Source organism: Ornithodoros turicata, chromosome 6 (genome assembly GCF_037126465.1).
Source record: "Ornithodoros turicata isolate Travis chromosome 6, ASM3712646v1, whole genome shotgun sequence".
In the NCBI taxonomy this organism is placed as follows: Eukaryota; Metazoa; Arthropoda; class Arachnida; order Ixodida; family Argasidae; genus Ornithodoros; species Ornithodoros turicata.
The window spans coordinates 32,952,684-32,971,850 of NC_088206.1; the positions used below are offsets into that span (position 1 = coordinate 32,952,684).

The following is a 19,167-nucleotide window of genomic DNA, read 5'->3' on the forward strand; positions in this document are numbered from 1 at the left end:
TCCATCCGGCAACTTCGGCGCTTCCTCGGCCTCATCAACTTCTACCGGCGCTTCATTCCGCACTGCGCAGAAACCCTCCGCCCCCTTGAAGCTCTTCTCACTCAGTCGAGCCGAGCTGCGAAGAAGTTGATGTGGAATTCTGACGCCGAATCGAGCTTCCTCAAGATCAAGGCCGACCTCGCCGCTTGCTCTCTACTTTGCCATCCCCGGCACGGCGCGCCGACTACACTCATGGTTGACGCCTCTGGTATATACGTCGGCGCGGTGCTGCAGCAGCAGATTGGCACAGCATGGCGCCCCATAGCCTTCTTCTCCAAAGCCCTCAAACCTACCGAGCAGCGCTACAGCACTTTTGGCCGAGAGTTGCTGGCCGCCTACCTCGCGGTCAGGCATTTCCGTTTCTTCCTGGAAGGTCGCGCTTTCTCCATCCTAACCGACCACAAGCCCTTGACCTACGCTTTCCACTCTGCCAGCAGCCGGTATTCCCCAAGGGAGATTCGTCAGCTCGCCTATCTTGCTGAAATGTGCACAGATATCAGGCATGTACCGGGGGAAGGAAACGCTCCAGCCGACGCCCTAAGTCGAGTTGCTGCCCTTTCTACCACCACGCAGCGCTTTTTGCACGAAGCCCTCGCTTCCGCCCAACTCCACGATGAAGAGCTGAAGCGCTTACGCACAGCTAACACCCCCCCCCCCCCTCAAGCTGCAAGACCTCCCCATTCCCGGCACTTCCGTTATCATCGGTTGCGACACGTCGACTCCCCAACCTAGGCCTTTCGTCCCTGTCACGTGTCGCCGGGCCGTCTTCTCTTCTATCCACGACTTGGCGCACCCTGGCATCCGGGCAACTCAGAAGCTTGTTGCGGACCCCTTCGTGTGGCCTTCGATCAACCGAGACGTCCGCGCCTGGGTTCGCTCCTGTCACCGCTGCCAGCGTGCGAAGGTCCACCCGGTCCGGCCCCCTCGGGAAGTTCCAGCCTCCCGACGCGCGTTTCGACAACGTCCATCTTGATATAGTCGGCCCTCTCCCATCATCTGATGGCTGGCGCTATATCCTAACCGCTGTCGACCGCTTCACACGTTGGCCCGAGGCCACGCCGATGGCAGACGCCACAGCCGAGACAGTCGCCAACACCTTCGTCGCTTCATGGGTCTCTCGGTTCGGCGCGCCGTCCCAGGTCACTACGGACCGGGGCCCAAAGTTCGAGAGCCGTTTATTCAAGGGCCTCACCGACATCCTCGGGACAACTCGCGTCCGAACGACATCCTATCACCCTGCATCCAACGGCCTCGTAGAACGCCTTCATCGCCACTTGAAGGCCGCCCTCGTCGCCCACGAAGATAGGGCACACTGGGTACACCACCTGCCTTTGGTGCTCCTCGGCATCCGCGCAGCTGTCAAGACCGACATCGGGTGCAGTGCGGCTGACCTTGTGTATGGCTGTGCTCTGCGTCTTCCAGCCGATTTCTTCGTGCCGCCCTCTCCCGACCCGTCCCCATCCGTCTACCTGGACCGCCTTCATCAGTTTTTCAACACACTCCATACCCGGCCGTTGCCACCCGCGCTTCCTCCACCCGACGTGCTCACGTCCCCCAAGACCTGTCATCCGCAACGCACGTGTTCCTGCGCACGGACGCCGTGCGGAAGTCGCTCACGCCGCCCTATTCCGGTCCACATCCCGTCCTCGGCCGCCACGGCAAGAACTTACGCATCTCTATCAACGGCCGAGGGGACGTGGTTGCCGTCGACAGATTGAAGCCGGCCTACATGGACCTTGCCACCGTCGACTCCTACACCACTGATTCCTCAGCCTGGAACCGTTCCCCTCCAACGCTTGGTGTCCCGGCATCCGCCAACCCTTCCCCTTTATGCCCGAAGCCCATCGAGAAACACGTCACGTGGGCCGACAACTTCAAGTTGCCACTAGTGGGGGGGGGGGGGCATGTAGCAGCCGACGGAAATGGACGACGAGCGGCGCCATGGACGTTTCGTCACGACGCGTATCTCGCGCATGATTTCTATCGAGCGCGCGTACCATCGATTCTTTCAGTTGTTGGCTTGGCTGCCACATTAAACACTTCGCGTTCAGCCTTGTCTGCTGGTCCTTCTGTACCCTACAGATGTTTTGCTGCTGTTTTGTGCATTTATTATTGCTTTTTCAAACGGCATGTGCCAAGAAAAAAATGCACGTATGTACCCCATGCTGGGTGTTCTTTTTTTTTTTATTCAGTACAGAGTGCTTCACAAAGACAGTGAGAAAAGATGAGCACTACTGCAACTTGAGTTATAAACTATCAAAGTTATCAAACTATCAAAGAGTTATCAAAAATGGCGCTGGTTTGTAGCTCAAGTAGCAGAAAAGTAGCACATTTTTTTCTTTGTGTTATTGCTACATTGCTATTGATCTCTTTGTGAAGTGCTGTGTATCAAACTAAAAAAAAGAACACCGTATGTTACTTCGTTCCGAGTTCGATACGGGCCAGACATGACGAAGGCTCAGCCACAGGCCCCTCCATTTCTTCTCAGTTTTCTAAATTTGTGTTGCACAGGTGCACAAATGTGAAAGGTGTGAGGCAGTTTACAGACAAGTGCCAGCTGCTGTTGCTTTGTGAATGTCCTGTTTGTTTCATGTCATTACATAACTGTGACTCTTAACATATTGGTATTAAAAATTGTTCCACTCACTGTGATGCTCTAATTTCTGTGGATTTCACTTATGCTGCCCCATTGCATAAACATCTGCAGTCCTTAATTGTAGAATTATTTGCGATAGAACTGTTAATCAGAAATTAGTGAATATAAGATTTTATTTGTTTTTAAACGTCTCGCTTGTACAAACTCACTGCAAGTGAGCTTGCAAGGTCAAGGTCAAATTAATGTCATTAACGTGTAATGTAATCAGTAACTACATTCGAAATTATTGCGATCAGTAATGAACAATATGAAAGTGTTATTGTAGTGGTACATTGATAGTCTACCAACAGTCTGCATACCAAGTCGTTAAAATGACCACAGCGGTGAAAGCCAAAGCAAGTACACAAGAGGTAGGTAGACTGTATACCCGGTACAAAGGAAGGAGCAAACCACAGGAAGGTGACATGGTATAAAGGAAGTACATAAGAGGACCACTAAAAGGTGAAAACTGTTTTTGTAAGGGGATGATCATGTCCTATGACGTTGTTTCGTTGTTCACCAACGTACCCATTGACCTGGCCCTAATGACCGCACGAAAACGACTGAACGGCGATGGCAGTCTGCAGGACCGCACAAATCTTACTGTGGACAACATTTTGGACTTGCTGAAGATATGCTTAGAACATTCCTTTTTCCAATTCAAAGGCAAAGTGTATAAACAGACCGACGATTGCCTCATGGGAAGTCCAATTTCGACAACTATAGCGAGCTTCGTCATGGAGTATATAGAAGAAACTGCCATAGCGGAAGCTGGACCAAGAGTGTCTTCTTATCGACGATACGTGGAGGACACGTTTGTCATCCTTAAGAAGAATTACGTCGACATCTTTTCAGACGTTCTGAATAACGTCCACCCCAGCATCCGTTTCACCTACGACCACGAATCGTTGGGGAAAATCCCCTTCTTAGAAGTCATGGTTCAAAGGAACCCAGATGGTACATTACCCAGGTCAGTATACAGGAAACCCTGTGACTCGGGTCAAGTCCTCCACTACAAACCAGACCACTCCTTGGAACATAAACGATGGATCGCTGGATCTATGATCCATCCATCTTTGAACATACCATCTACCCACCAAGAAAAAATGAAAGAACTCGAAATTATAAAGAACAATTTAGGACATAGGTGTTACCCTGAGACTTTCGTCAACGACACCTACCACAGGATGGAACGCAGAGGCCAACGAGAAGACAAAAAAGAAACGCAACACGCGCCAGAAGGTTCCTACTTCTCAATTTCATATGTAAAAGGGGTTTCAGAACCCATACGACGAATTTTATCACGATTGAATATAGAAACAAATTTAATCCACAGAGGACACTTCGAAACCTGTTGAGCCATCCAAAGGACAAGACATCCCTTGACAACAAACACAGAGTTGTTAACCAGCTAGGTATCTTGCGAAGAATGCCCAGCTGTTCCAACCTCTACCCAGCAGGACGAAAAACAAGCACGAGAATGAAGGAACATAGACGTGATATCACCAAATCGACAAAAAATCCGACTGAACTGTGTGACCACGTGTGGCTAACCGGACACAAAGTTAACTAAATAACCCTGGCATTTTAGCACGTGTAGAACGATAGGGAGTACGTAAACAACTCGAATCTTGGTTCATCAAAAAGATAAGCAATTCTGTCAACGAACACCCAGGCCCTCTTCCGAACTGCTACCGACCGTTAATAGATAAATGAGCAACTGACCCAAGCAGCACAATGTACTGAAAGTCAAGTGCAATAGGGGTGGCCGGTATGTGTCTTATCAATGTTCTTTAGTTTCAGAATTCTGTTCAAGGCCTTCCACCTACCCGTCCACCCCTATTGCACTCGACTTTCAGTACATTGTGCTGCTTGGGGAGCCAAGACACTTGTTTCTGATGGTGGGAGCAGTTCTATGCCGCTGTTCAAGCGTATCATCGAAAGCTGTCGCAAATTCTTCCCCCCCCCCCCCATGTTGTGACATCGTCTCCTAGCGCATTTGCTGAAGCAACGATCCGACACGGACTTGAAACGGGTGCGAGCAGGCCTGTGCGTCAGCCGAGGCCCATATCATGGTCCTCGGTAATGCGTTCATGGCTTCCTGGACATCTGTATGATACCCTATGGTCCTTCGCATGGGAGATTCAGCCAACGCGTGACCACCTCTCCGCTTGGAACATTGTGTCCCAGGGTAGTTGCCCATACTGTGGTAACACAGAAACAGTGGCGTAGCCAGACCTCCAAGGTAGGGGGGGGGGCTCGATACAAAAGCTCCCCCCCTCCCCGCTGATCCTGGGTGCGACAACACACAATACTTGTGCACACCGCAAAACGCGGTCGAAAAAAAAAATCAGAACGAAAATAATTGATTTGGACATTCACTATACGATTACATGTATAGGCTGTCATGTCCAATGAGGTGGTGTCATGAGATTAGAAGGATTTTGTAAAGCTCACACTTTGAAAACCATTCAAGAGTGGTGCTTAGCTAGACGCCATGCACTGTAAGAACTTCCGTGATCGTCACACTGGTCCCCCCCCCCATATATTATTTTCTCTTTAGATTTGCACGGTTTGAGCGGGTCGGTCCGTGGCAGGTAGGGGGGGCTCGAGCCCCCCCTAGCCCCCCCGTGGCTACGCCACTGCACAGAAACTAACAGCCATGTGCTCTATGCTTGCCGCACCGCAAGGATTTTTTGGGGACTTGTTCGGCGGCACACCAACGTCGCCTGCCCTGTGAGCTTCGATCGCCGGTGGTCAGGTCATCGACTCAGTGTTCTTGTGACAGCCTGCGGTGCGGATATACTGTGGGCGGCACGCTGTCAGGCTGTAGCGAACCGACGACGTGGCAGGCCGTTATTCTTGTTACTGCGTCGGTTGCCCATTAACCTCGTCAACACCCTGCAGCGGGACTTGTTTGCGTTGGGCAAGACCACCTTCGAGCGGCTGTGGTGTTCGCATCCCTCCGTTCGTGTCGTTGATGGATGTGTCATCGTGGAAGGCGCTCCTCCTTAACTGTACATATTGTAATTCATTAGATGCTGTTTATAATCCTTATTTTGTAGTAATTACCTGATCTTTCTGTCGTGGTTTTGCGCATACTTGGGCTAGCTTATGCCTTAATGTTGTACATAATGTACTTTCCTTTTGTTGGTGTCGCTGTATATATTTTCATGTTTGCTGTTGCATGTTCTGTTGCGGTTTTATTACACATTGTTGGGTCAGTGCCTTGCTGCTGTACATTCTCTATTCCTTTTGTGTGAGAAGTTTTGTTGTAAATATTCTGCTGTCTTGTTGTTGCATGTCGCTTGCGGAGATGTTGCGTGTAATGAACTGTATATAGTCTGATTTTACTGACTTGTGTTCTTTGTAGTTGTGGAGTTTTCTGTATGTATTGCTGTATGTATGTATTGCTGTTTGTTTGCTGTACTAATTGTCCTATTCACACTTGTATGCATTACCACGTTATATTAAATTTTCCTGCAACAACAGTACTGTTCCCGAAACGTCAACCTTTTACTTGTTTTTAATGTTTTAGTGCCAGTGTGCGTTTTTTACCAATAACCAAAGCAATTACACTTGCTCAGTTGTTCAGAAATGCGTTTCAAAGAGTACACTGACTTTAACAGAAGTGAACGCTTTTGCAGGCGAAACCAGTGTTTCAGACAGAATGAGGCCCATGGCAACATACATGATCGGATTTGCCGTAGCGCCGCACGCAAATCATTTACGGGCAGGCACCTTCGTCTGCTGCAATGCTATCGCATTTCGTACGCGTTCGGTAGTGCGTCAAGAATAACAGTGATTTTTTACTTTATTTTTACTGGAAAATATGAGTACATTCATAGGTAAATACATGCACAATGCGCTAGTATTCGACAGTTACGCACTTGATCTTGAGATATTCTCGCAATGCCTCTTCTCCGAGGTCTTTACCGAAGCCAGATTGCTTGAAGCCTCCGAAAGGTGCGGCGACGTCGGTCTTGTTATAGCAATTGACGAAACATGTCCCGGCTTCGATGCGTTCACTGACATAGAGCGCTTTCGAAAGATCACGAGTGAAGACACCGGAGGCAAGCCCGAATTCTGTGCTGTTTGCGCGGCGAAGAACTCCGTCGATGTCTCTGGATAGGAACGAAAAAGAGCGGAACAGGTTTCGTATTTTGTACATAGGTATACTTACGTATGTAACACGTGATCGACCAACACCTTTATTCTGAGGTTGGCAACATGTCCCTCAGTTTGGGGAAAAGGTGGATGGAGAGAACGCAAAACGAATAGCACAAAACAATACTTGTCTTGTGCTGTTCGTTTGGCGCTCGGTTCTTTTGTGTTTTCCCGAAGTTCAGACACGTGTTTCCAACCTCAAGTTAGTCAAGTATACTCCAGCTGGCTTGAGTACTACTGTTATGTTCAACTCCATTCTCTTCGTCTTGATAGGACCCCTCCAAGGTTGGTATGCAAGAGCACCCGGATGATAACGGCAAAGCCTTCTAATATGTGCAGGGTTACCTAAGACACTGTTTGTCATGAAGATAAAATGGGTGCCGAGGGCCGTTTGATATTGCACACTGTTGTCCTTGCATTGTGTCTTTTTCCATTCCAGTTCCTACGTTAGCGTGAATTCACAATAAAATAATAAAAGCGGTGTAGAATTGATGAAAAGAGATTAGAGCTAAGCTATATAAGGTGCAGCAACCATGCCGCAAAATTATAATAAAAAACTGCGCCACCTAGACATATAAGGTCAAAGCTATTTGTTGTAAGTGCCTGCCCACTCGTGAATATCATTTAGTTTGAACTGTATTATCTTCATTATAACTGTTATAACACACAAATTTGCCAAGGAATGGTCGCTTGCTTACATCACCACTGAGAAGCGAGTTCCAAATTTACTCAATTCCATGATTTCAGATAAGGCACACGAATCTTCACGAGCTATTCCCCCGAAAGTACAAAAATACCTGAATGATCTGCTTCACGGCGGGTCTGCACTTTGGCGCACGGTGGCTTTTGCGCCCCTTTGCTCGTACTGAGACGAGAGAACGTTGCTAAACCCAGCCAACATACGCATAGTAGAAGGGGTGAAAAGGGGTTCAAAAAGGGTTCTTGAATGGAGGAAAGAGAAGGTATAGTCCCAATGAAATCGAATGATAACAAATCAGCGAGGAGATAGACGATCTTTTCTATCTGTCACCCTGGCAAAATGGTAAATAAAAAAGTTAATCCGCGACACATGGAAAGTTTGATGGCCAAAGTGGCTAGACGGGTACTCAAACCGAAGAAAAAACGAATTATTCTATCCCTGGGGCCATTTCATTTTATTTATTTTTTTCAATGGCGTATTGTGAAATAACGTCGTTCACAAAAATAAGGCATTTGATGTGCTTACCCATCCTTGAACTTGGAGATGATCATAATAGGGCCAAACGATTCCTCTTTCGCGATGTACATGTTGTCTTCTACGTTCACAAATATGGTGGGCTCCAAAAAGTATCCTGCGTTCATTATCGAAACTAGTTTTCATGTCACTAGTCGATGCCCTAAGTGTACCTTTTCGGTTGAGACGCTTGCCCCCGTACACCAATTTTGCGCCTTCTTGGACACCTCTCTCAATGTATTCGAGCAATTTATCAAGATGTCTCCTGCAATAATAACAGAGCACGAGAAGGTTGACTGCTATGTAATGAAAAAAAATTCGCACAAAACTCACTTGTGATTTTGAGGTCCATGCGCTGTCGACCTATCAAGGGGGTCCCCAATCACTATCTTCTCGGTTTCTGCAATCTAAAAGTAACAGATGAAAGGCATGAATCAGGCATGCATGAGTATTCCGTTCTGCTCTTACCCCCTCGTGTGGCACACAAACTTCAGTTATCCTTATTTCCTAGGTACATATGTAGGGTTCCGGGTTTTTGGATTTACCCGAAAAAAAAACTCTAACAACATACGTCGGTAAAATTTACAATTATTAGGATTTGTTCGAGAAACCCTGCTTTCGGGCGTTCCAGTAGCCGAGTGCTCAGCAAGAAACGTTATTCCCTGACGACTGTACTTGACGGATTTCGTTTCTGTTTGTGTCGAGGTTGCCTCACTAATTCAAATTACATTGGTCCGCTGGCAGAAGTTAAACAAAATCCCTAATAAGCAGTAATTCAAATTACATTGCCTAACTTCTGTCAGAAGCACAGTGGAGCAATGTTCCTAATTCCGTGTGCAACGTCCCTTTAAGCCGGTCGTTGTACCACTGTAGTGGTAAGTAGCAATTCAAATTACATTGTGCTGCTGTGCTTCTGGCAGAAGTTAAACAATATAACTAATTCTGTGTGCAATGCCCCTTTAAACTGCAATATGCCGGCCGTTGTAGCACTGGTAGCATACGGTAAACAGTAATTCAAATAATATTGCTCCGCTGCACTTCTCGCAGAAGTTAAATAAAATTCCTATAAGCGTCCGCACCGCCCCTTTAAACTGCAATATGCTAGTGGTTGTATTACTGCTACCAATGCGGTAAACAGCAATTTAAATTTCATTGCTCTGCCGTGCTTCTGGCAGAAGTTAAATAACATTCCTAAATCCGCGTGCAACTTCCCTTTAAAATGTAATATGCCGGTGGTTGTACCACTGGTACCAAAGCGATAAACAATAACATTGCTCCACTGTGTTCCTACAGAAGTTAAATAAAATTAAACAAAGTTCTTAAAATCGTGTACACCGCTCCTTTAAAATACCACGTACCGGTGGAGGTGGTACTCTCACACGGCTCAAAGGTCTCATGCCCCTCAATGCCTCATTCGTGAGTGGCTTCATAGCAGGCCCACACTGTTCAAAGGCCTCATGAATGCCTCATTTTTCCTCGTTTTTTTTTCAATAAACATATCCCCCCCCCTCATGAATGCACTCACTGTAGGCCTCGTGAGGGGCAAGGCCTCATGAGTGCACTCACGGCAGGCGTCATGAGGGGGTAAGGCCTCATGTGTGCACTCACTGTATGCCTAATCGCCAGCTTCCATTCACTTTCCCTCACCTCATGGGCGTGAGGATGAAGGCACTCATGAGGCCCCTCACGAGTGAGTCACGGTAACAGTTCTGAAAACATAAGCCAATGACCCCGTTTCTTCTGCCTAACTTCTTCGAACAATCAGGCACCTTTACTTCTGCACCATTTAAAGATTTGTTTTGTTCCTTACGGACAGACATCCCGCATATGTTTTTTGATGATCTCGAAGGCGACTGTATTCATTATTCTTCCAGTCATGTTCCATTCATCTAATATTAATGCAACGTCGAGTCTGTCGACGCCTATAAATTGCATTTACAGTTTCTTCGTTGGATCTTCTTTCGAAAATTACCCGTGTAGCACCATAACGCGATCCAAAGAAAGACGTTAGAGATAAAAAGCCCTCACCACTAGACGAAGGAATTGGTCATGTACGCTCTCCTCTACGAAGAGCCTTCCAGCGGCGATACAGTTTTCTCCCTTGTTGAAGAACACGCTATTCATGCCCTGCAAGGAACATATTGAGTTTTAATATAACGTACGCTGTCTCCTTTCCGTACGTAAGGGATAGCGTGCTGGTTCTGCGCAATGCGCAAAGCTCTGCTTGTGTCTTGCGCGTGCGCAGAACCACCAACCCTATCCCCTACGTACGCAAAGGCGATAGCGTACGATATACTAAAACTCACTAATGTTAACGCAACCTATTAAACAAATATATTCACGGCTGCAACAGTAGCAATCTTCTGAACGACACTCTTTATATTGAGGGTTTCCACGGTGTCGGGTTGCACTGCTACGCGTAGCAAACGCACCGATCTGAGCAAAAACATTAGTGAGTTTTAGTATACCGTTGACAAGGTTATCATGTGTATCGAAACCAATCGTAGTCGCGCGTGACTCAGAATCTTATCCACTGATTGGATCCGGTTGATACGGTTCGACCCAAGCCAGGTTATCAACGGTCTGCTAAAACTCTCTATTTTATTCTGTGACCACGCACATTTTAATGCAGAATGAGTTCTGCATTGCATCGCTTGTTCTAGTATGCATAAACAAGAGTGTGCACAACAAGCGATGATGCTGCTCAAATGGAAGCGTAACAAAACATTAAGTGTAATAAGTGCTTACGTAAGCATTTAATGAGCGAGCCATAGGTGTTTCGTATTGTGAAGCGATTTCGTTAGAATGGATTCAAAGAGTTTGCACTAAGTGGCAAAGGAGCTGCTTTTTTCTTCATCGCATTTGACTGATTCGCATTGCCGATGGGATATACAGGGTGTCCCACGAGAGGATATCGCTCAATTTCTAAAAATAGGTTCCACTTCAAAAAAATTATATAAAACTACTTGGAATACGCTCCTACAGACTTTTGCCACAGATTAAGGCCGTTTGAATTCGTGTCACGCATAAACCAAGTTAATTTGCACAATTAAACTCTTTTTTCTATAGCTTTTTTTTTTCACCCACAAACGCGTTTCTGGAGTAGCCAGTTCTGACTGGGTCGGGACTAACCTCTCCATATTTTTCATTCTTTTTCCAATCCAATGCAAACTCGAAAAATTGCCAAGCAAAGGCAGCATTTTTCTTCCTGAATTCAGAAGCCCATGACCGTAGCACACTATTCCAATCAAAATCACGTGTTTTCTCGCAAGATATCTACAAAAATTTAACAGCCGAAAATCAGTCGCTGGGCGAAGCATGCCCGGTGAAATTTGCGTTTGTGGTACTCTTGGCTCCGCCTTTGTCGAAGGGAAGTGGAAAAGAACGAAGCAGTTTTATTCCGATAGAGAGCCTTGTCGCGCATTCCGTCAATGTCAGTGGCTGGCGGCTGACGACAAACGCGTTGAAAAGGTGTGATTGTGGCGTGGTTTCCCTTTTCCTTGCGCAGGAGGGAGGGGATATTTGGACGGAGCCAACAGTTCCGCAAACGTGAGCGCGCTTCGCCCGCGACTGCTATTCGGCTGTCAAATTTTTGTCGAAATCTTGTAAAAACCCCGTGATTTTGACTGGAATAGTGTGTTATGGCCATAGTCTTCCGAATTCAGAAAAAAAAGAATGCTGTCTTTGCTTGTCAATTTTTTTAGTTTGCAAATTAGCTTCATGCGTTGCGTTAGTTCATGCGTTTCGAGTTGCAAATTAGCTTCATGCGTGACGCGAATTCAAACGGCAACAATCTGTGGCAAAAGTTTGTGTAAGTGTATTCCAAGTAGTTTTATAATTTTTGGAAGTAAAACCTATTTTTAAAGATTGATTGACATCTACTCGTGGGACACCCTGTATATACAACTTGTTTACAAGTTCCTATTTCTAAGTTCAGTTCTTTTCATAAAATTTGCTGCGTTCCTCCAGCTGCAGGCGCAGTACGATATGATGCCATAGCAACAGTCGCCCACTTTGTTCTAAAAACTTGCAGTTTTTGTCATATTCTATATTAACTACAAGATGATTTTAGATGTAAGCGAACCAATGGTGCGTCGTATGCTATGTAGCGGTTTCATTAGGATGCATTCAAAGCTGCGTGACAGAACTGCTGCGAAACTAATGGGTTTAACAAACCCACCCGACTCGCCGTACAAATGCATTCTGTTGAACTCCACGTGTTTGAATTAGGGTATCGTTTCTGTGGCAAACCATGCAACCAATAAGAAATTAACTTGGAGCGAGGCGACACACGGGACAAGACTGCACAGACAACGACGTCGCACTTTCAACCCTTTTAATCACACTAAATGCGAGACTACACAAATGACGCAATGAAAACAAAACCCTAGCGGACGCTCCCCCTACATACCATATTCAGGTCAAGATAACAACTGATACCAATGATTGAAATCACCCAAACCAACGGCCCTTCTTATCACTTCTTCCCGCTTCCTTGTAAGCAGCGCTGAGGGAGCACTAACACAGTCTTGACCTTGTTCTTCAATGAGTTGTGTTTCCACAATCCGTCTGACAAGCATCCTTCGACTTATACTTAATATCGGTCCCTTCAAAATTCGGTTCACAGCCGCACCGTATTACTTGCTCGGCTAAATGCGAGGAGGTGCCCTTTCCGTTCTTTACCTTGTTAGCGCGCTCTCGCAAGTGCTCATTTACGCACCGCCTCATCTCACCTATGTAGCACTTCCGGCATCCTAGCGGAATGGAATAGACTACCCCCACTGTGCACTGAACCTGTTTGTTCCTATGTGCCGTTTGGAACCACGACCATCTCTATAATACACGACCAGACCACCCGCACCTAGCCCCAGCGCCGCTGATTTAGTTTCGCCAAGCGACCGCCGCACGTTTGTGGCGCTGAATACGGGACCCTAGGCACACGACGCATACTATGCGGATACCGTCGCTGCCATCATTCGCGTTTGGTTTTGGCTGGCTTTCACGCGGTGGGCAGTGTTTGTCTCCATTGTCAGACGTGAGACGTGATGATGTACTGCACCGTCCTGCTTTGCAAGCCGAAGAAAGCAGTGTAGGACCCAAGTATTTCCACGAGTTCCGCTCAAATGCTGCCTTACGGGAGAAGTGGCTTGAAATATATCGCGGGGTCCTGACACAAGTAACTTCATTGCGATTGTTTCATTTCGTACATGGTGTACTTTACGGATGGCAGTGTGTACCATAACTAGTTTTATCTAATAGCTGAGTATCTTTTACGCATCTCTCTGAAAGAACGAATAATGGACCGTAGCCCCCGACCAGGGATGGGCATAAATACATTTTCTGAGTATTTAAATATAAATACAAAATACATTGTTGGAAGGGGTGTTTAAATACTCTTCATAAATACTTTTCGATATTTTATTTATTTATTTATTTATAATACTTCTGGCGCAAGCGCCATAGAAGGAGGGACATACAAATACAACACTAAACTACATCTCTAAATTACAAAAACAACCGAGGGCTGTGCACTGCCCATATACTAAATAGGTACCAAGAGGAAATAAATGCACTGAAAATAAAATAAATACAAGACGAAAGGATGGACATAATCATGGCTCCCGAAGGAGTTCAGTGATGCATGCTACAAAAGAGGTGAGAGTGCCGCAGTCAATAGCTACCTGTGGCAAGCTATTCCAGTCATCAATGGTTTTGGGGAAAAAAGAATGCCGCAAGCAGTTGGTCCTAAAGCGGTATTGCACCAAGTGTTTAGTGTGCTTAGTGCGACGACTGCCAACGTTAGATAATGTTAGATACTTGCGTTTTGCAATACAAGTCTCGTCATTAAGTATGGACCAAAGGAGTTTAAGACGTTGTATTTTGTTCCTAGCATGGAGGCTCAAGATTCCTGCCTCTTGGAGCATACGAGTTGGAGAATCGAAACGAGAATATTTGTTATTTACAAACCGGATTGCTATATGAGTATTTAAATACCGTAACTACTACCACAAATACTGTGAGGAAGATGTCACCTGGATTTGCAGAAGTAACGATGATCATAACAAATCAGCAAAGAAAAATAGCATTACTTGTTAAATTATCATCGGAATTTTAATATTAGAAATTTCTTGAAGATTTCATCACTTAGGCGTCTTGTGTTCGGCCGTACAATCAGATTCGCAAAGGAGAATGGCATCTCCACAGGTGCCGATGAACAAAAGCTTGCATTAAATTTGATGAAGATGCTTCGTACAACAAGGTAATCAGTCGCGACCATTATCTCCAACAACAGCGAGAAACCCGACATCTAAAATCGTTTTTCGCCTGCATGCGAGCTCAAACACTGCGCCCTAAACTCGCCCTTCTTCTCAAAAGGTCAAATGCACGGCATATTTAAGACATGAGTCAGTATATTTTTAGGAGTATGTATTTTAGTTTTTATTTTTTATCATTATTTGTATATTTTTATTTAGGAGTAACACGGAACGCCTCTCACGCGAAGCCTAAATTCTGAACGCGCTTGCGTCTAAATACGAGGGGTGTTCAAGTCAAACCGGGACTTTCTGTCTCCTGAGTGTACAAATGGCTCGCGCTACTTCTTTTTCGTCATTTTCACACGCGACAGGCCTCCGCGTTCACCACATGGTGGTCCAAAGTTTGTGCAAAACAGAAGACACGTGCTGGACAAGATGGCGGACAACGAGGTGAGCGCGCACATCGAACAGCGAATTGTCATGAAGTTTCTCGTGAATGAAGGCGTAAAGTCGTCTGAAATTCACAGAAGACTTCAGGCTCAGTATGGCCACGATACACTTAGCCGCAGCAAAGCGTTTGAGTGGTGCAAACGGTTCCGAGACGGCCGTACATCAGTGCAGGACGGTCCCGGCCGGGACGGCTCAGAGTCCAGTGTCAGAGTTCCTGAGAACATCCAACTTGTGGAGCGCCCGATCCTCAAGAACCGACCGATAACATGTCTCGAACTGGCTCGAAAGACGGACCTTTCTGTGCGAACGTTGAACACTATCATTCATGAACACCTCCAGTTTCGGAAAGCCGGGCCTCATCACCAAAGGAGTCCTCCTCCTACAGGACGATGCACGCCCGCATACCGCACACCTCACGACGGGCACGTTACAGGAACTTGGCTGGGAGTTGCTGCCACATCCCCCTTACAGTCCAGACCTCACCCCCAGCAATTTCCATCTCTTCGGTCCACTGAAGGCGTTCCTTGGGGGCTGCCACTTCGGCGGCGACGACGAGGTCAATAATGCTGTCCGATCATGGCTGCTACGCGCCGATAAGGATTTCTACGCTGCTGGCATCCAAAGCCTCGTGAAACGCTGGGACAAGTGCATTAGTGCAGCTGGAGATTTCGTTGAAAAATAAAACTAATTTCTCGCCTCTAAGTTCATTTTACTTTTGCGAAAAATGAAAAGTCCCGGTTTGACTTGAACGCCCCTCGTACAATCATAAACGCATGAGAACTTGCCCAACGCACAAGGTGCTGCTGCCAAGTTTATATGTACGGTGTACGGCACATAGCGCGTGAGTTTCACAGTTTTACATAGGGATGTCGCGAACTTTTTTGGAACCGCGAAGTTCGATGTCGAACCTGGGGGGTTCGAATGGTTCGGCGAACCAATACCATCCCGAGGGTGGTCCGCCAGGCCGCACTCAACTACTCTCCGTAGCAGGCGACGCCGAGTATGTGATGGTCCTCTCTCCCGACAGGTGGCGGTGGATGGCCTCCTCTCTAGAACTGTATTGGTATAGCGCCTTCGCGCAAGACATCGCCGATAGGGGTCTGCTCGGCCACGGGTTAGAGATTTTAGCCAACCGTGTCCCAAGCAATACATTTTGATGTACTGCTCAGGGAAACATCCCACATTCATCTACGTTGTTGTTGCCCACCACATGCAAGGCCTTCATCTTCTTGCGGAGTACTTGTGCTCCACAGGTCTGGTGACGGCTCTCTGAAAGCCCCCATCATCATCCCCTCATCCTTTCCCAACGCGCAATAGGGTAGTGTACCGCCTCAGCGGCGGTGAATCGCCCACCCCATCATCGTTCAATGTGTGTGTGTGTACCAAAATGTCCGCGTACCGAAATGTCCTGTACCGAAATGTCCTGTACCGAAATGTCCTGTACCGAAAGGTTCGAGACCCCATTAGTGTAGGTGGAGATTACGTTGAAAAATATAACCAATTTCTCGCCTGTAAGTTCATTTTACTTTTGCGCAAAATGAATAGTCCCGGTTTGACTTGAACACCCTTCGTATTTCCTTGATTGCCCTTGAACATGTTGTCCCAATGTTGTATTTAAAGCTGGACCTTAGTCGAAATAAATGATCTTGCAACGCCTCGAGATTTGGGATGGGATAAACCATGGGATGCTGATTTGAGACAACCGTGTCGCAAGCAGTACGTTGTACATGTAGTCTTGCATTCAGTGTGATTAAAAGGGTCGAAAGTGCGACGTCGATGTCTGTGTAGTCTTGCCCGTGCGTCGCCTCGCTCCAAGTCATGTACCAACGGGCCCCATATATTCTGGGTCAACAAGAAATTAAATCACGGATTCTGAAATGCGTAAGCCGATGCAGCGCGGAGCGAAACTGGACACATCAAGGAAAGTGGTAAACAGAGGCACTGAGAGCAACACCTGTGCTCGTTCAACCCATGTAGGGTCGCATGGCTACATATGATTCTTCAGCGATGGAGAGCCAAGGAATCTGCGCTTTGTGTCCGACGCAACTTTAGGATCTAGCGACAAAGGAGGGAGTGTTACCGAAACAAAACAGCGTGTTAATACTTAAGACAGTGGGTGTACTGAATGCAAAAAAAGAGAGAAAAAATAGGAAAATAAAAAGAGTGGTCGCGGGACATTTTACTGTATAACGGCCAGTTTTTCATTTTCGCTCTCGTTTAAATTTCTATCAATTCACGTAATGGCTGCCTTCACTTCTGCCGTGTGCAAACGGCGTATGTCCTTTAGGCTCGCATGTTTTACAATATTCTTTTCTCGAATTACGGTTCGTGTTCGTCTGTTGAATTGTTTTAATGCGTTAGCACTAGGAGTGTCAAAGTGGAAAAAGCTGCATGTATGTGAGATGGTGAGGCCTCCCCAAGGGAGAGGTATAAGTGGAGATTTAAAGGGGAGATAAGAGGGTACATGTAAATGAAGGTAAATTATATGGAATTGCAGTGATGGCCACTAACTACTTCTACAGTAGTTTAACTATAACTACTAACAACTTCGTGATGGAGTAGTTTAACTAGTAGTTCAACTACTTTTCAGGGGAGGTAGTTAAAACTACCTCTTTAACTACTGCAATGTATTTGAACTACGTCTATAACTGCTTAACGTTGTCCATCAACACCAATCCCATTCTATAGTGGTCTTGGACACCTGAATATGAATCACAAGCAGTGATAAAAGTGAAGATTGAGTACTCATACACGGCACAACTGCTCTGCACGTCCGTTCCCATCAAAGAAGTAGCTCAAGGTAGAAGTCGGAAGCACAATCGTGCCGTAAAGCTTACGGCAAAATCAGAAGTAGTTGGCGCCTGCAGTAACCTAACTACTGTAGTTAACTACTCGAAATAGTAGTGTAACTAGGAGTTGCACACTACATTACTGCAAGTAGTTAACTACTTTTTAACTACAATCACGTAGTTTAACTACTCGCCATCACTCTGGAATTGAAGTAGGTAATTAAGAGTAAGAGGTAAGACTAATTAAACGTGATTAAAGCGGGAAAGCTGAGTTTAAAGGTAATGAATGTAAGATATATGTAATTAAGAGAAATATTATATGAAATTAAAGATTACCAAAGGTAACCGCAGGTTACCGGAGGTAATTAAAGCTAATTAACGTCACTTAAAGAGAAATTAAAAGTAAGTAAAGCGAGTAAACGTTAGTAAAGGGAATTAAATGAAATTCAAAATTACCTCAGGTAATTATCTTCGGTAATTAAAGGGTAATTGCAAGTAATCGAGGCTAATTGAGTGAGTGAAATGAACTTACATATTGTAATTGAAAGTGTCGAACCGGAAGTCAAGTAAAGACGGGAGGTGCACAACCGGAAGTAGAGTTGGACTGGAAGTGGATTCCGGAAGCAAAGTATAGACGGGAAGCGGACAAGCGAAAGTCAGGCTAGACCGGAAGTGGACAACCGGAAGTTGGGCTTAGACCAGAAGTCGATACCCGGAAGTCAAGTACAGGCCGGAAAAGGCGCGTAATGGTAACGCATTTCTCTGGCATTTACCGCTAAATCGCCAATGATTTTTTAAAAACACGCTTCACCCAGGAGGCTAATTCACAATATAAAATCCCTACAAACCTGTCTGACGGCCTTGTCCATGTCACAGTCGGCAAATATGATGAGAGGAGACTTTCCTCCCAGCTCGAGAGACACTTTCTTCAGGTTGGAGACAGCGCAGCTGCAGGAAATGTTACCAATGCATAAAGCCAATAACTAACGCTGCTTGTTTTGTCTCGTCCTTGGTTTTAGCGTTTTTAGATGCAATGCATACTTTCGCATCAGAAAGAAGAATGGCCTGTTAATAAGCCACTGTCTAGAAAGAAAATCTTTCGTATTTAAGTATTTTTAATAATGATAAAACATTTAATCCCATCTGTTTTATTAATCACTTTTAAAGTAAAATATACGGTTTCCGCAAAAGCAGTCCAATGTGTATTTTTCTTTTTGCGTCCTCGTGGTTTCTGTGGTGCTTCAAAATACCCGAATGACGCTGCAGTTAAGAAGAAAACTAATTGGAGATTAAGATGCCAAACTTGTTCAATTGCGTGGACGTCTACCAAATTCGGAATGGGCATCCGTGTCCGCAGGTACATTTCGGTGATAATAAATCAACATGAATACTTTCAAAAACATATCGCATGGCGCTCACGTAATTTCGACTTGCGACAAATACGCCCAATTATTTGACCTAGTAGATTACTAGCTCCACACGACGTGCAGTTTCTGCATCGTATGCTCTTGGGAACAGATTGCATTTCGCACCCGGCAGGTATTTGCAAAGCACGATGGTATTGAGAGAAGAGAACAGACTTCATGAATGCCCAGTCACTACATCGTATCCATGGATGTT

General features: G+C 45.9%; 2 protein-coding genes across 7 annotated transcripts in view; one reads left to right on the forward strand and one right to left on the reverse strand.

Annotated features, from left to right (window-relative positions):
* The first annotated feature begins 1,100 nt into the window (after nucleotides 1-1,100).
* LOC135398469 (uncharacterized) lies at nucleotides 1,101-1,757 on the forward strand. Its single transcript, XM_064629871.1, has one exon. It carries the CDS (start codon nucleotides 1,101-1,103, stop codon nucleotides 1,755-1,757), a length of 657 nt encoding a protein of 218 aa, XP_064485941.1.
* A 4,713-nt stretch (nucleotides 1,758-6,470) lies between these two features.
* The window catches only part of LOC135396520 (mitochondrial 10-formyltetrahydrofolate dehydrogenase-like), a 121,842-nt gene continuing 109,145 nt past the window's right edge, over nucleotides 6,471-19,167 (reverse strand). For all 6 annotated transcript variants that reach the window (XM_064627541.1, XM_064627538.1, XM_064627540.1 and 3 more), the window contains 6 exons: nucleotides 18,396-18,495; nucleotides 10,083-10,181; nucleotides 8,388-8,461; nucleotides 8,228-8,319; nucleotides 8,067-8,172; nucleotides 6,471-6,798 (listed from right to left, as the gene is read on the reverse strand). In XM_064627541.1, the coding sequence (XP_064483611.1) occupies nucleotides 6,543-6,798; nucleotides 8,067-8,172; nucleotides 8,228-8,319; nucleotides 8,388-8,461; nucleotides 10,083-10,181; nucleotides 18,396-18,495 (727 nt within the window). In that variant the 3' untranslated portion in view covers nucleotides 6,471-6,542. The remainder of the gene's footprint in view (nucleotides 6,799-8,066; nucleotides 8,173-8,227; nucleotides 8,320-8,387; nucleotides 8,462-10,082; nucleotides 10,182-18,395; nucleotides 18,496-19,167) is intronic.

What these genes read in the sequence shown, in the direction of transcription:
- LOC135398469 (XM_064629871.1), top strand. Translation starts at nt 1,101, where the DNA reads ATGGCAGACGCCACAGCCGAGACAGTCGCCAACACCTTCGTCGCTTCA.